This window comes from Mustela putorius, unplaced genomic scaffold, assembly GCF_011764305.1.
Source record: "Mustela putorius furo isolate JIRA1106 unplaced genomic scaffold, ASM1176430v1.1 tig00000145_pilon_pilon_pilon, whole genome shotgun sequence".
In the NCBI taxonomy this organism is placed as follows: Eukaryota; Metazoa; Chordata; class Mammalia; order Carnivora; family Mustelidae; genus Mustela; species Mustela putorius.
The window spans coordinates 33,601,337-33,616,255 of record NW_025421294.1 but is presented as its reverse complement, the minus strand read 5'-3'; the positions used below and the strand labels follow the sequence as shown (position 1 = coordinate 33,616,255).

Below are 14,919 nucleotides of genomic sequence, written 5' to 3'. Positions count from 1 at the left end.
CCCAGTGACCTTGGAGGTGGGAAGAGTTGGGAATTGGGGTCAGGGCAGGCGGCACACCCAAGATCTGCCCCTGGAGGCCCGGAGCCGCAGGCCCGAAGGGATCTGGATTTCTTTATTAACAGACATGAGCACGACCCGTTACAGAAGTTTGTGCTTTCCAAAAAACAGTTACTGAACGTGAAAAAGGAACCCAAGCAAAGAGGGAGGAGTTGGGGAGGGGCCGTCCAAGCCCCGGGCCCCACTGACAGCCCTGACCTGATCTGCGCCTAGGGCCTCCAGCTTGGGACCTGCCCAGCAGGAGGGGGGCAGGAAAGGGCCTGGAAGCTGAGGGGCCCCAGCTGGGCCGACTTCCTTTGGGCCAGGCAGGGAGGGGTCAAGAGATGGGCGGGGAGGGGGTCCCAGGGAGCCAGAGCCCACGAGCCATTTATTGCCATGTTTTAAAATTCGTGCAAAATATCTGAAGCCCTGGACAGAGAATACAAAGTGATATTTTTCCAAGAAACATAAAACTAGGAAAAGAGGTGGGACATTTTCCCACCAGAGCTCCCCCGACGCCAGGCCCCAGGTAGGGTGAGGCCTCCACCCCGGCCAGCTTGAGTGAGCAGGGAGGACTAAGAGCTACAATCTGGACCGGGCGGGGACTGGGTAGAATTTGCAACAGCGTCTCAACTACCAACGGGAGGAAAACCAGTCAACTGTACAAGTCTCCTATCAACTTTAAAAAAAAGAGAAAAGCTGTAAAAGTCAGGCCCTGTGGGTAAGGAAGCGGCCAAGTCCCGGGCCAGGGCCGGAATCCGGAGTGGGTGCCAGGCGGAGCTGCTGCGAGTGCAGGCGCGGCGGGCCGTCTGGCCAGAGGCCGGCACAGGTGGGCGGCCTTGGCAGGGGCAGCCTGAGGGCGGGTGCCACCGCTAATCACCACCCTCGAAGCCCTCCTCCTCTTCTGGTACTGGGTCTGCATCCCAGCAGGTGATGTCGATTTCTGTGATATTGGGAAGGGAGGGGAGTTAAGGCCCGGCAGATCCACGGCTATGTCCCCCAACCCCTGGGAGCCGTGGCTGTGTGTGTGCAAACACTTGAACCCAGCACCGCCAACCATTGTGTGTGTGGACGTGCGTATGTCCACACCGGAACCCAGCCCCCCTACCGGAATTCCTCCCATCTCCCACCCCAGTACTCACCTGGAGGTTTGTTGTAGAACACAGGTGGCGGGGCCTTTGCGCAGAGCTCTTCCGATTGGGCGAACTCCTCCTCCTGTGATTGGCTGAAGTACCCCTCACTGGCCTGCAGGAGGAAAGCTCCAGGTCACTGGGTCCCACCCAGGAGGACTAGGGCTGACCTACCAGGCCTGAGCTCGTTTCCCCAGCAACCAGTGATTCCATCAGTGGTTTCCAGGGAAACATATGCCTGCCTTGACAAAAAAGCAAAGCAGGCCCAAGGAGGAAGTACTGTATGGAGCTTCCCTCCAGTAATGTGGGTGACAGAGAAAGGGTGTACCCCCTGCTAGAAGCCCTCCCATCAACCCTTCCACCAGGCTGTCCCTGCCCCACCTGAGTCCCCTCCTTCTGGGTGGTCTCGCCATTGGTCAGCAGGTGGGGCTCTGGCTCTGGCTCCAGCTCTGGCTCCTGATCCAGCTCCTCTAGAGCCGAGGGCAGAGTTGGGACCTGGGGGGAAGCTAGGGGCTCCCCTTCTATTTCCTCCTCTGGGTCACAGAAGGTAGCTGGCGGCTCAGGCAGCTCATCAAAATTGAGAAGATTGGCACAGCCTTTGCCTGCCAGTGGCAGTGGCTCCTCAGCCCCCTCATCTAGCAGGGGGACCTCTGCCAGAGTGACCTCGGCACCCAAGGGAGGTGTGGGCACCCTAGGCTCAGCCTGGGCTGTGGAGGCCTCTTCCCCATTGCCAGGCCATAGGTCAATGAGGCTGGCCGTGGCGGGGGTGACAGTGTGGGCAACAGTGGTGTCAGCAGTGGCAGTATCGGTTTCAATGGCATCAGCGGCCGGGGCGTCAGCTGCGGCAGCGTTGGCCACGGCAGGTTCCAGAGGGGCAGCCGGGACAGCCTGCTCTGGAGACGTGAACATCAAGTCCTCCGTGGGGCTGCGCTGCCCCGGGGAAGGCTCCGGTGCCTGTGGGGGCTCCTCCGTGGGGCCGGCCCAGGACTCAGGGGCTGCTGATCTGGCCTCTTGGCTGGTCTCTTCACTATCCAGGCTGGGCCCAGGCTCCTGGGTCTCTGTCAGAGCACACATGGAGGATAGGCATGTGGTCAGCATCCTGGGAAAGGACACAGGCCTGGGGCAGCCACCCTACTCTACTCAGCCCACCCACTGAGGAGTCACCGGCTTCCAGAATTGAAGGCTTCCACTAAGAGCTCCACACAGAGCGCCTTCCAGCACACCCCCTGGGCCCTGCAGCCCCCTTTATCTCCTCAAGTCTTCAATCTGCTCGGCAGCGCCAGGAGGAAGGCCGATCCCCACTGCAGGGAGAACCGCTGAGGTCGAGAGACAGCAGGTTGGACCGCAACACCAGGGCTCCTCCCGGCCACAGCCACCGCAAGACACTCTGGGTGGCGGCGGAGGGCTCAGATCCCTGAGTTGTCACCATGGCCCCATGGGGGTGCCACCCCAGGGACTGGTGGGAGCCCCAGGGCAGCTAGGGTGTAGCCCCTCACTCACCTTGAGGGGGTGGCGGTGGCAGTGGCGGAGGCTGCGAGGATGTGACCTCATCCAGAGCCCGCTCAATCTGTTCGGCAATAGGGGTAGAAGCCGTGCTGGAGTCCGATGGGCTCCGGGTGGGGATGGGGGTAGGGGCCATCCTCCGGTGGCTGTCCAGGTGGCTGCCTGTGAAACAAAGCCCCAGGCTGGTCAGGGAGGGCCAGGGAGCCAGGTGGGACCAGGACTGTCCACATTGGGGTCTGGCCAGCACCTCCTGTGTGGAGTCTGGGTGGGGGCTGGGAGCCCCCCCAGGCCCCTCAGGGGCCAGACCACAGCTCCAAATCCTATAAGCCAGGCCCCTTGGGGCCAGAGCCCCTTCAGGGCCAAGGGAAAGAGGCAGGTAGTACCTGCTCTGGGGGCAAACACCAGAGATCAGCGGTCAGGCTAGGGGAGTGAGGGTGGGGGCACTGCTGGGAAGCGGGGCCCTCCTTACCCCTCCCACTGAAGCCTGGGGCTGCTACCTACATGGGAGGGAGGAAGAGAGGTTTGGGGTGCGGTGACAGGTGATATAGGGAAAGGGAGTCCGTGGAGGGGAGGAGGAGGAAGAGGAGGAGGAGGAAGGCCCACTGTCCGATGCCTTTATGAAAGGGCAGTACGGACGACCTGCCGAGAGAGACAGACAGAGAGAGACAGAGGACAAGAGAGGGTCAGTCTCCCCCACCCCCGCCCCAAGGCCTCACCCGCCCCCAGAGCTGGCCCTAGAAGTCCAAAGTGCCTTCAGCTAGGGCACACAATCAGCCATACTAGGCCACAGCCTCAAGCCATCAGATGACTCCCCCCAGCGCCAGGCACACACAGCAATGAGCCTGCCACACCAAGCCAGCCTCTAAGCATCACGGGACAGCGGGCCCCACCCCTGGAACCCCAGCACAGGGCCAAGCACACAGCAGGGGCAAACACGCAGAGCAGCGGATGGAGTGGAAGGGTGCTTTGTGGAGGGAGGTGGAAGCTGCGCTGGGTGCTGGTTCCAGGCTGCTTAAACTCAGGCCTAGGGTCAGAGCCTGCCCCACATGCACCCGCAGCCCTTTAGGCAAGACCTAGTTCAACCCCAGTGGGGCAGCTCCCTGCAGCCAGGGGGGTGCCTCAGCCCATGCCAGAACTGCCCAGACGACCTCCAGCACTGCCCACTGCTCAGCCGAGGCCAACACCGACCCCGGCCTGAGCCCCTCTCGGTCCTGCCACCGTGGAACCGGTGGGTGAAAGCACACTCAGTGAATGGCCTTGCCTTCTCCAAGGGGTCCTTGGGCAAGGCTTCCCTTCCAAGAAAGAGTCGCAGAGAGGCTCAGGCCCCAAACCTGTGAAGTTGGGGTCAGGTGGGGGTGGGACCTGGGACTACCTGGCCGGTGGTTGAAGGGTGAGGGTGCATCGCAGCTGCCTGCAGAGGCCGATGCAACTCGTTCCTGCTGCTTGAAGAATTCCCGCGGGTTGTCAGGCCGCTGGGCAATAATGGCCGCTGCCTCCTAGGGGCACGGAGGAAGGGTGAGGGCAGGCCCAGAGGAGGTGAGCCCCGCTCACCCCACTCGCCCTCTTCCCAGCTCTCACCTCTACCTCCGATTCAGACTTCTTCATCTGGGTTTCTTCCTCCTCATCCCGCTGGTCACCCTGGAAACCAAATGGACAGTGTCCTGGGCACCCCACTCCCCCTGAGCTGTTGGCTGCCTTACAGGCGCCACGTTTTCTCCACAACCTGGCAGGAAGGGGCCTCGTGGTGGCACCTCTGGCTCCCTGCACTAGCCGGTCACGTAGCTCCTTCTTTCCACCTGCAAAGCCCTGGGCCACCTCATCTCCAGCTCAGACAGGCCCCTGCGTACCTCGCTCAACTCCTCCTGCTCCTTCACCCCCAGATCTGACCAGGCATCCAGGACCATTCAGGAGCCCTCCCTGCTTTGTACCCAAGTGCTCTTGGGCCTCCTACTCCAGCACCCAGTCAACCACACCCCCATCACTGCTGCCCTGATCCTGGCATCATGACCAAGGGCTTCTCACTAGCCACCTGTCCCTCGCTCTCCTCTCGTACAAGATCTTTCCAAAATCCACATCAGACCAGGATCTTTTCTAGCTCAACATCACCAGTATAGTGAGTACTTGCTCAGTACGGCCCACAGACAGCTTTTGTTTTGCCAGTATGGTATTTTAAAAACATATTAGTTGTTACCATTTAAAAATCAGGAGTTTCATACCAAAATCAGGATCTCCCAATTTCTCTTCTAATGCCAGAAGTCCTGGCCACAGTGGACACACCCCAAAGCAACTATTGGCCAGAGCTGTGCTGCAGGAACCCTGACCCCAAGCACATGCTGTCCCGCTCACTGCAGTCCCCATCATTCCCTATTGCACTGTACCAGCTAACTACACTGCAGTTTTGAGGCTGCTACCCCAGCAGTAAATGTAGATGGGGCCCCTTGTTTGTCTCATGTCCCCTTTCCCCTTGTCTGATCTAGCCTGTCACCTCTCTAACACCCGCCTCCTGCCCTGACTCACCCACACACCCTGTAGCATGATGTGGTCACAGTTCCTGGAACAGGCACGCCATTTCCCCCCTCCACGCCTTCGCACAGGAGCTCAAGCTCTCCTGCCCCAAATTCCCATCTCCCATGCCAGGTCCAGCTCTTCCCGCTTCCAGCCTCAGTGTGAACACTGCCTCCTGGGGAAGAGGTCCCTAGCCTATTTGGGTCTCCACGAGGTGGTCCAGGCACACACTGCAGAGTACACTGTATCTTAACTTCCTTTTTCTGGGATTCTTGCCCCATCCTCCGTGTGTGACAAGGACTGAGCAGTCAGATCTGTGTCTCAGTGGCCAGAGGCATGTGGTGGCACATGTCAGTGGAATGTGCTTGCTCAACCGAATTCACGACAGCCAAGCTTCTGGATCAGTGCAGCTCCTGCCGCGAGTGTGGCAAATGGGGCACGAGGGGCTGAGGCCAAGGGGGGAAGAAGCTGCAGGTAAGGTGGGGGGAGTCGCAGGGCTTCTTTGTTTTGCGCCCGTAACCTAAAACTTAAGCTTTTCTCTCAGGATAATTTAAGACAGTGACCCTTCCAGGTACCTGCCTCAAGAGTTGTCCCTCCAACTACAGCTTTGAGTCTTCCAGAACGAGATCTCAAGTCCTCCTCCTACCTAGCTCTCTCCTTCCAATCAAATTTCCCTTGCTCCTCAGCCCACTGGGCTCCAGTCAGGCCCCTTGCCTTCCCATAAATTATATCCCACCAGCCTCTGCTGGTATTCCAGCCCTGCCTGGGGGACCTCACCGGATTCCTCTGCCTCATTCAGAAAAAGGACTGGAGGCAAGCTCACCACAAAACCTGAACTACCAACAAAGAGCAAAACATTGAAACAAATTAGGGCTACAGGGTGGAAAGTGAGATCAGTACACTAATCAGAGGGTCAAAAGCTCTGCTGTGCCCTAGCATTTTCAGATACATGAGAGCTCCCTGGCAGCCCAGGCAAAATGGGAACTCAGACAAGGCAGGCAATTCTTCACAGAGAAAAGAAAGCAGAACAACAGCTTAAGCAACAGGAAAGCATTTTATGGTTCTAAATTCCAAAGTTCTCACATGGGACCTTCTTAAGAGGGCCTGAAGTTGTAGGGTACCACACTGACCTGCTAGAACATCCATAGTCACTGTCATATGAGCCACACTTGAAGGGCTGGATGAGACTAATAATGGCACGAGACTTTAAGACTTTGCCTGAAACTCTGACAACTGCTGAAGAGTGATCACTTCAGGGAGTCACCATACTAGTTTATCAGGCTTTGTGTGTGTGTGTGTGTGAAAATTTCTGTCAAAATAAGCTTTTTCAAAGTGGACTCGCTTTGAATGGATAAACAAAATGTGGGCATACATACAATGGAATATTATTAGCCTTAAAAAGGAAAACATTCTGAGGCGCCTGGGTGGCTCAGTTGGTTAAGCTCTGCCTTCAGTTCGGGTCATGATCCTGGGGTCCTGGGATTGAGTCCCACATCAGGATCCCTGCTCAGTGGAGAGCCTGCTTCTCCCTCTGTATGCTGCTTCCCCTGCTTGTGTGCACTCTCTCTCAAATGAATAAATAAAATCTTTAAAAAAAAAAAAAAAGGAGGACATTCTGTCATGTGGATGAACCTTAAAAACACTGTACTAAGTGAAATAACCTGGTCACAAAAGGAAAAAAAAAATCACGATTCCATTCAAATGAGGTACTTAAGAGTAATCAAATTCACAGAAAGCAGAAAGGCAGCTGCCAGGGGCCTGGGGGAGGAGAGAATGAGGATGGAGTGTTTAATGTGGACAGAGTTTCAATATGCGAAGATTGAAAAAAAAAATCTGGAAATAAACAGTGATGATGGTTGTACAAAGTGAATTTGTTGGGAACCTTAACGCCACTGAACCGTACACTTAAAAATGGTCAAGAAGGCACATTTTACGGACATTTTGGCACGATTTAAAATAAACTTGCTTTATCAGTTACTTTTATGAAAAGTCTTGCCCCCCTAATGAACACTTAAAGTTGGAGCTCACTATCCACTCACTGTCCCCACCACCAGGGCTGGTGTGACTGTAGGGAACTGTAACAGCCACTTCCAGCCAGGGGCTGCAGGGCTGTCTGGCCTCCGCCCTCCCAGCCTCCTGTCTGGTTCCTCATGGCACAACTGGCCAGCACAGCCCCAGCCAGATAACTAGCCGCCTCCCAGTCGGAACTCTACCATGCTCCCACCTGAATGACCTCAGCTCCGAAATACAAAATTCCATTCAAAGCATGAAGACTCAACTCCAGTGTGACTTTGTTGGCCATGCCAAGGTGTGGAGGCCAGACAGCACCCTTCGAACGACACCCACGTGTGCACAGATGCTCCCAAGGCTGGCCCGAACTCAGTCATGTGGCTCTGCAGCACAACTGCAGTGGGACTCAGGCCTCCAGCCCCCCAAGTGCAGTAAGTGTGTCTACTTCATTCCAAGCCTCTTAGGCTCCAAGGGGGGTGGGGCTGGTCAGTGAGGGTCTAGGTCAGGGTAGATTTTCTCTATCAGTCTACAGAATAAGCTTCTTCAAGGAGGTCTCTTTCCACAGCCAGGGACTAGAGACCTCCATGGTCAGGTGACTGGCCTGATACTCTAGGACACTCTGTGCCCATGCAGAGGTACTCCGAACACCCAGAACTGTCCCCAAGCCACTGATAACCATGCCTCCGAGACCTCCTGCCAAGGCCCAAGCACACAGGGACCGTTCTCACTTTTCACCAGAAGATGGGGAGCCCTGGCCAGAAACTTACAAAGATCGACTGCTCCTTCAACCGCCGCTTGGCCTCCTCGGCTTCTAAAGTCTGCTGTTTCCTCCTGGAATGATAAGCCGGCATGCACACCTTAGGGTGGGTCCGCACGAGGCCTGGCACAGGTGGCGTAAGGTGGGGCAGGGCCAACCTGTGCTCCTCGATCTGCTGTTCCCGCTCTCGGTAGCGCCGTTCCCGCTCCTCCTGCTCCTGCCGTTCCTGCTCCATCCGCTCTTGCTCAAACCTGAGTCTCTCATCCAGGGCCTTCTTCCGCTCCTCCTCCTTCCTCAGCTCTTCCTCCTTCTGCAACCCCCCATACCAAGGCAGTGCAGGCCCTGAGCTGGGGCCCGCCCCCACCCCTCCAACCCACCCTGACCTAGGACCGGAAGGTTCTGGGAACTACGCCTTATGGGCTAAGCCAAAACGACTCCCTCTTTCAGCTGGGGTAGCGCACAAGGTGGGACACATGAGCAAGGGACTTGGGGACAGAGGCCAGATCTGTGCCTTGGGGTGGGATCAGGGAGGGGCAGCTCAGCCTGAAAGCTGGGGCCGGGGTCCACACCTTGGCCTGCTCCCAGAACTGCTCACGGTTAATCCGCTTCATTTCCACAGCTGCATCAGTTTTCTGATAGGTAGTGCCCTGCAGAGTCAAACAGCTTGGCATGAGTGAGGAAAACGGGCTGAGTGCTCTGGGAGCTCCCCTTCACAAAAGGGTGAAGATGAACAGGCACAGAGGAGGCAGGGGAAGCCCTGGTAGGGCTGGCCTGCCCCAGGCACACACTGACCACCGGCTCGGCGTTCTCATCCTCACGCAGCCGCAGCCGGTGCAGCACAGGGCTAGAGAGCCGCGCCAGCCCGTTGGAGAGCCGTTGCCCGATGGCACCCGCATCTATGTCTTCCACACTGCTGGCATTCACAATCACATCGACACCCTGCAGCAGGAAGGTGTATTCAGGTAGCATGGCTCTATCCCGTGACCCCCCACCAGCAGAGAGACACTGCCCTGGGGGTCTGGCCCCGCCCCCACAAGTCCTAGCCCCACTCGCACCTGGAAGAACTCAGCCACCTTAGCCACATGGCTGGCACAAGCGCATTTTCGGGCATCAGGCACATCTTCACCAACCTGCAAAGTACCCAACAAAGAGGGGGTTGGGAAAAAAACAAGAGGGGGCACCAGCCTGAGAGCCTGGGTTGTCTTCCCCAGGGACTAGTGGGGCTCTCTCTGGTGGCGTCAGTAGGTGAAGTGGGGAGAGGGGCAAGTGTCCTGGGGCCTTCCCTCCCCTCCCCAGCCCGCGGCTGCATACCCAGTTGATGAGCACGTATTTGGGCAGAGCAGCCTGGGAATCCTTGACGCTGCAGAAGCCGTACATCACCTTCTGGTTCTCAAAGTGGCCGGAAAGCTCCTGCAGACCCCCATCTGGGGGAATAAGGAGGGTATCAAGCCAGACTCCCCATCTCCTGAACCCTTGCCCTGCAAAGGGCCTAGAACCTGAAGGAAAGACTCCTCTCATGGGCTCTGCAAGCACACCCAGAGATCTGGAGGTCCCGCAGCTCTGTGCTGCTGTGAGACAGGGACAACAGGCAGCAGCAAGCTTTGTCTGAATCCCCCAGGGCCCGATTTAGGACCAAGGAAGTGTTTGTTCTTCACACACCCCATGTCTCACTTTTCGCACATCATCACCTCTCACACAGTGCTATGCCCAGTGAGGTAAAATAAAACTCTTGGGCTCTGGAGAAAGTGGATGTGATCTGGGCCATCTTTGCCAGGCCCCTTCCCTCCTAGCTATGTGACTTTGGGCAAGTCACTCTCCGTTTCTGAAGCTCAGTCTTCTCATAATCAAAGAGCAAGCATGGCTCCCTCCCTCCCTCCCTACCCTGGGGATCTTTGGGGTGGCTGGAGGAAGGACACAGGCAGACAAGTGTGGGTCTGCTGGCTGCAGGCAGGGAGATGGCCCAGAGCCAGGAGGGTGGGAAAGAAAACAACCGGAGGAGGGGACGGAGAGGAAGGCAGAGGAATGGCTGGAATTCTTACCTCCTGATGCTGCGAGCTTGAGGTCATCTGAGCCATCCTCATATGTGTACAGGGCCCTGGGGAGAGGGAGGGATGGCTCAGAGTACTGACAGGGCCCAGGCTGCCAATTTGGGCGGGGATGGCTCTGGAGAGGAGGAGGGACCCAGAGGAGGCAGGACAGGAGTAGGGGTTCTGGTCTAGCGCTGCCATGTCATCATGATAGCAGGGCTAGGCCCCAGTTCTGGCTGAAGCCCCATGGGGGGGCAGCCTGGGTCTTTGTAGAGGGAGGCGAGAGTCAGGTGGGGAATAGGCAAGGGGGCAGAAATCACTGCCTGGTTGCTGGCTTTGAGGGAGCCCATGTGTCCCATTCTCAGAGCTCGGGCCCTGGCAGCCTACAACCCAGTGAGCGGGTGTGAGATGGAGACTCCAAGGCGACGGTTCCTTGGTTACCGTTCCCTGGCTACCAGGATCCTCAGCCCCCATTGGCCAGCGCGGGGAACCTACCTGGCGTGTTCTCAGTACCCACGACCCCTCCCCCCAAGGCAAGGAAGGGGGAGGAGAACCTGGTGCTCTCTTTGCTGGGCATCCCTTGGTAACCATGACAACTTGGCAATTGGCAAATGACGGGCCCACCCTAGCCACATTCTCCTGAACACAAAGGACCCTGGGGACATGCCCTTGGCCTCAACCTCTGCCTCTCAGAAATGGGGATGAGGTCACCGCAGTCACTCTCTTCACTCTTGCCCAGCCTCAGACCCCCGGTGGGAATGTTCTCCTGGCCTCCCAGTCCCAGGCCTCTGCCAGAGCTCAGGAGGCCTTGGCCTCCTGGGAATGCTGGCCTTTCCTTCTGCCTTAGTTTCACCAGAAAGCTGACCCTAGGAGCCTTCCTCCTTCCTCTTCCTCCCTAGCTTTTTCTGCCCTGGCTCCCCGCCACCCCCCAGCGGCACTGGCAAAGCACCCACTTCATGGAAGGGAAGGCAGAGACGTCTCCTCCTGGGAACCCAGTGGAGCAAGGGTGAGGGGCCGTGTCCCAGAGGCTCAGGAGGTATCAAGCCCCTTCCACATGCTTTCCTTTTCTACTTCCAGAACAGGCAGAGGAGGGTGGGGGTTAGAAGGAGAGACAGGGTGGTGGAGAAGAGAATGGGAGGGAGAACCCGGGAGAGGGGGACGAAGAGAAGGGAAAGGAATGAAGTGAAGGGATGAAGAGAAAGATGAAAGAGGGAGGAGGGGGCGGGGGTGGAGAAGGAGGAGGAGGGAGGAGAGGGCGGAGGCAAGGAAAGGAGGGCCTGGCTCAGTTTCAGATGAGGTCAGCACAAGTCATTGTCGGGGCCAAATGATCCCCAGCCCCCACCCCACCCCCCTTCTCCGGGAGCCCTCCCTCCGGAAAGGGACACAGGTGGGCCGTGGGGCTGGGAAGCTCCTGGTCCAACTGTTGCCTGGGCCCCAACCCTGGCAGCTGCCTCCCTGCACAGCTGTCCCACCACCTGTCTGGCTATCCTAACCACCACTGGGAACAAAGGGCCCTCAGAGAAGCAGGGGTCTGCCCCTCTCCATGCCACAGACCAGAAACAGAGGCAGAACTCAAAGACCCTGGTTGCCAGACACTGCTCTAGGTAGCACACCCCCGTGGGACAACTCATCAGCCTCTCTGAGGGCCAGGAACACCAGCCCTGCCAAGGACCCCTTGCACGCTCAACCCTTGCCTACCCACCTCTGGCCAACTTTTTCTGCTAACTGTTACAGTCCTTGCTTGGCAGAAACAATACCTAAGTTCAAAGCCTTTAGCAGACCTTCAAATCCTGACCTCTGCCCCTGCCCGCCTTTCCAACCAGACCTCCAGATCCATATTAAACACTTGGGATTGCTGCATGGTTCCCTAATCACAAACACAAGTGGACAAGTTTCCCACCAGAGAGCCTCTGGCTATGTGGTTCCCTCCAGAGAAGGGCCAGACCTACTTCTCTACCTCAGGGCGCCCCCCCCACCCCCTGCTGAAATCCTTAGGCACCCAGTACCAGCTCCCAAGGAAGTCCTGCCCTAAGCTGCCCCTCCTTAGAACACCCACCATACCCCAGCATGGATGGCAAGAAGCCTCTGAGCCCATCGCAGATCTCATTAGATCTGAGCTTCCAAACACATCAGAGGCAGCCCAGGCCTGAATGAGTAGGAACTGGTGAAACCACAAGGTATCAGGATGGGGGGCCCAGGAATCTACATGTCTCTTTAGCTTCAACCCCTCGAGATAGACAATGCCTCTAACTGTAAGCTGGGTGAAGCAGAGATAGCTGATTCAGACAGTTGACACCTCTCACTCACTGGGTCCCGGGGCCAGCATAAGACAGCCCCCGTAAATATCCACGATATTGACACCAACTCGCAGAAGAAACTGCGCAGGCCAGGGACACTGAGCGAGGGTGAGGTGGGGCTGGAATGTAGCCACTGCATTCAGGGAGATCCTGCATTCAGCTGAGGTGGGGGGACCAAAGGCAGGTGAACCCCTCAGGACAATTCTACTCTCAGCATGTTGGAGTTGGAAGTGCCCTGGGGGTCCCAGATAGGGCAGAGTCCTATCCCTGCTTTCTCTTTTCAAGAGGTGCAGAGAGGAGGAGACCCTTGTGTGTGGTCAACACAGTGAGTAGTTGGAGCAACAGTCCATTTCAAAGCCTCTGCCACCTAGAAGTGAGCTCCCCCTAGGAGGCAAGGTACAGGAGGGCAGTGCCCATGCCCCTGACCAAGATAGCAACTGTACCCAAGATGCTCTCCTCTGGTCTCTGAGTGTAGGGTCTGCCCCTGCGTCTTAAGACTCCACTGTACCCCTGGCTCTGTACTGGGCACTGGGAGTACTCATGCCCCACTCTGCAGGATGGGACACTCACACCCTTTTTACAAAATGCTATCCAGGCCCTCGGGATTGACCAAATGTGTGCATGTGCAAGGGTGTGTGTGTGTGTGTGTGTGTGTCCCACACACAACCCAGATGGGGGGTGACGCATGCCAGTGATGAATAACTTGCTTTGGCCACATGGATGCTGCTAGGAGGTAGGAGCCCAGGCTCCAGCTAAGTAGGAGATGGCCCAGCAGTGGCTGTGTTTCCCTGCACTGGGCTGCCAGAGGTTAGAGGGAAATGGGGTGATGGTAGACAGTAACCACCAGACCAGAGGGTGAGAGAGGGGTGTTAAGGCAAGCTGTGCCTCTCTGCAGGCAAGGCCCCTACCCCAAGCCTAGCTCCTCCACCAGGCCAAGCTGGCCACTTGCCCTGAACTCCTCCCATGATCTCAGCCCCCTTGGGGCAGGGCTGGGACAATGGGTGGGCCGCCTGCCGGCTTAGCCTGTGCTGGCCTCTCCTGTGACTGACCCGCAGGACATGAGAGCTTGTCTCCCGCGTCCATCCCTCCAGGCCTGGCTGTCCGCCAGTGCTGCAGTACCTTGGCATGGACGCCTGGCCATCTTGCCCCGCCTCCAGCCCCCAGGTCAGTGTCCCTACCTAACTGCCCTCCTGGGATAAGGGTGAAGCCAGCCCCAGTGAGGTCCCTCAGACCTATCCTCACTCTGTGCCTCAGTTTCCCGCCTCCCAAGAGAAGATCAGTCCTAGAGAAGAGAACGGGCACCTGTCCCAGGACAGAGTATTTTGGGAGAAGAGGATTACTGAATGGGGCAGTGTGGGACCCCTTTGCTTCCACCCCCCACCTTCGGAACTCCAGCCCAAGAGCAGGTGGTCCAATCGCTCCCACAGCTCTGGGGAAGGGGGAGAGGGTAGCTCAGCTTTTCCCCCACCAGGTTGCTGAGAGCCTCTGGCCACTGGGCCACGAGGCTTAGGGGCTCACTGAATCTACTCACTCTCTCATGCCTCTTTCGGGGCTCCCTCCACACTTGTGTGCCTGAGAGCTCTCCTTCAGGGACCCCAGTTGGCCACCTAGCCAGGCAGTTCAGTCCCTGTGGTATCTCTCAGCCCGGCTGTCTAGTCCCCGCAATCCCCTTCGGGGTCGGGGAGAGGAGGACTCATCTCTGCCTCCTCCGCGACCCCTGAGGGGAACAGGAGTCGCTTGGTGGTTGCTATGTGGAAATGAACGTCTTTCCATCACACCCCAACTCCGAGAGGCCCCCCAGTGGGCGGGGCGCCCCGGCCCCCAGCCCGCTCGGCTCCTCCCCCGCCCTAGCTTTCCTTTGTGCTGTGGCCGGGCCGGGCTGGGCCAGGCAGGCTGCGCTGGCTCCGCTGGCTTGGTCCCCGCCTCGTCCCCTCCCGGTCCTCGCCCGCTCGAAGGTGGCGAAGGTGCCCTTGGCCGCCCCGTGCACACCTGTCCCCCGGGCCCAGGGCGGGAGGGCAGAGGGCGGGGGATGGGCTTCCGCAGGGTCATGCGGCCCCGGGCCACACATCTGGAACCTGCATCTCTCCGGCCGGCGTCCGGCCACCGCTCCCACCGCGCAACTGGGACCGCCTGTGGGCGCTCGGGGCCCGGCAGTGCCCCGCCTGGCCCGGCCCGGCCCCTCCCCCGGCGCGCACAAAGGCAGCCCCTCCCTGGCCCTCCCGGGCCGTTGCACCATTTCGGGGTCTCCCCCTCCCTTCTTGGCTGCAGGGCGGCGGAGCCGGGTGGAAACAAAGGCGCGGCGGCGGCGGCGCGGGGACAAAGGGGCCGGGGGGCGGGGGCGGGGGGCTCACCAGTCGGCCGCGCTCTCCTCCCGAATCACCTCCTCGTACGCCGCCAGCAGCTCCAGGCGGTGGCCGCTGAAGCTGACGCCGGCCATGCTGCTGGCCGGACCGAGGCCGAACGGACAGACGCACAGACGGACGGACGTCCAGTGGAGGAGGGAAGGAAAGAAGGAGTCGCCGCCGCCGCCGCCTCGAAGCCTCTGCAGCGTTGCGAGCGGAGCGAGCCAGCGGCCGGGGGAGGGGAGCCGGCCGGCGGGGGGCGGGGGGCGCAGGCTCCGCCCGGCTCGCTCCCTCCGCGCGCTCGGTCCTAGC

At 58.8% G+C, this 14,919-nt stretch overlaps 1 protein-coding gene across 2 annotated transcripts; it reads right to left on the bottom strand.

The window, feature by feature from the left end:
• Positions 1-91: 91 nt before the first annotated feature.
• Positions 92-14,919, bottom strand: DBN1 (drebrin 1). 2 transcript variants are annotated; one of them, XM_004737465.3, is made up of 15 exons: positions 14,617-14,919; positions 9,981-10,036; positions 9,253-9,365; positions 8,997-9,071; positions 8,734-8,880; positions 8,511-8,588; positions 8,100-8,251; positions 7,952-8,015; positions 4,248-4,307; positions 4,042-4,165; positions 3,171-3,308; positions 2,667-2,831; positions 1,548-2,224; positions 1,179-1,281; positions 92-979 (listed from the first exon to the last, which is right to left on the bottom strand). In XM_004737465.3, the coding sequence occupies exons 1-15, from the start codon at positions 14,700-14,702 to the stop codon at positions 909-911; spliced, it is 2,109 nt and encodes a 702-aa protein (XP_004737522.1). In that variant the 5' UTR covers positions 14,703-14,919; the 3' UTR covers positions 92-908. The 2 variants fall into 2 exon arrangements, with proteins under 2 accessions (XP_004737522.1, XP_004737524.1); XM_004737467.3 differs by lacking the exon at positions 3,171-3,308 and having other exon boundaries at positions 14,617-14,914.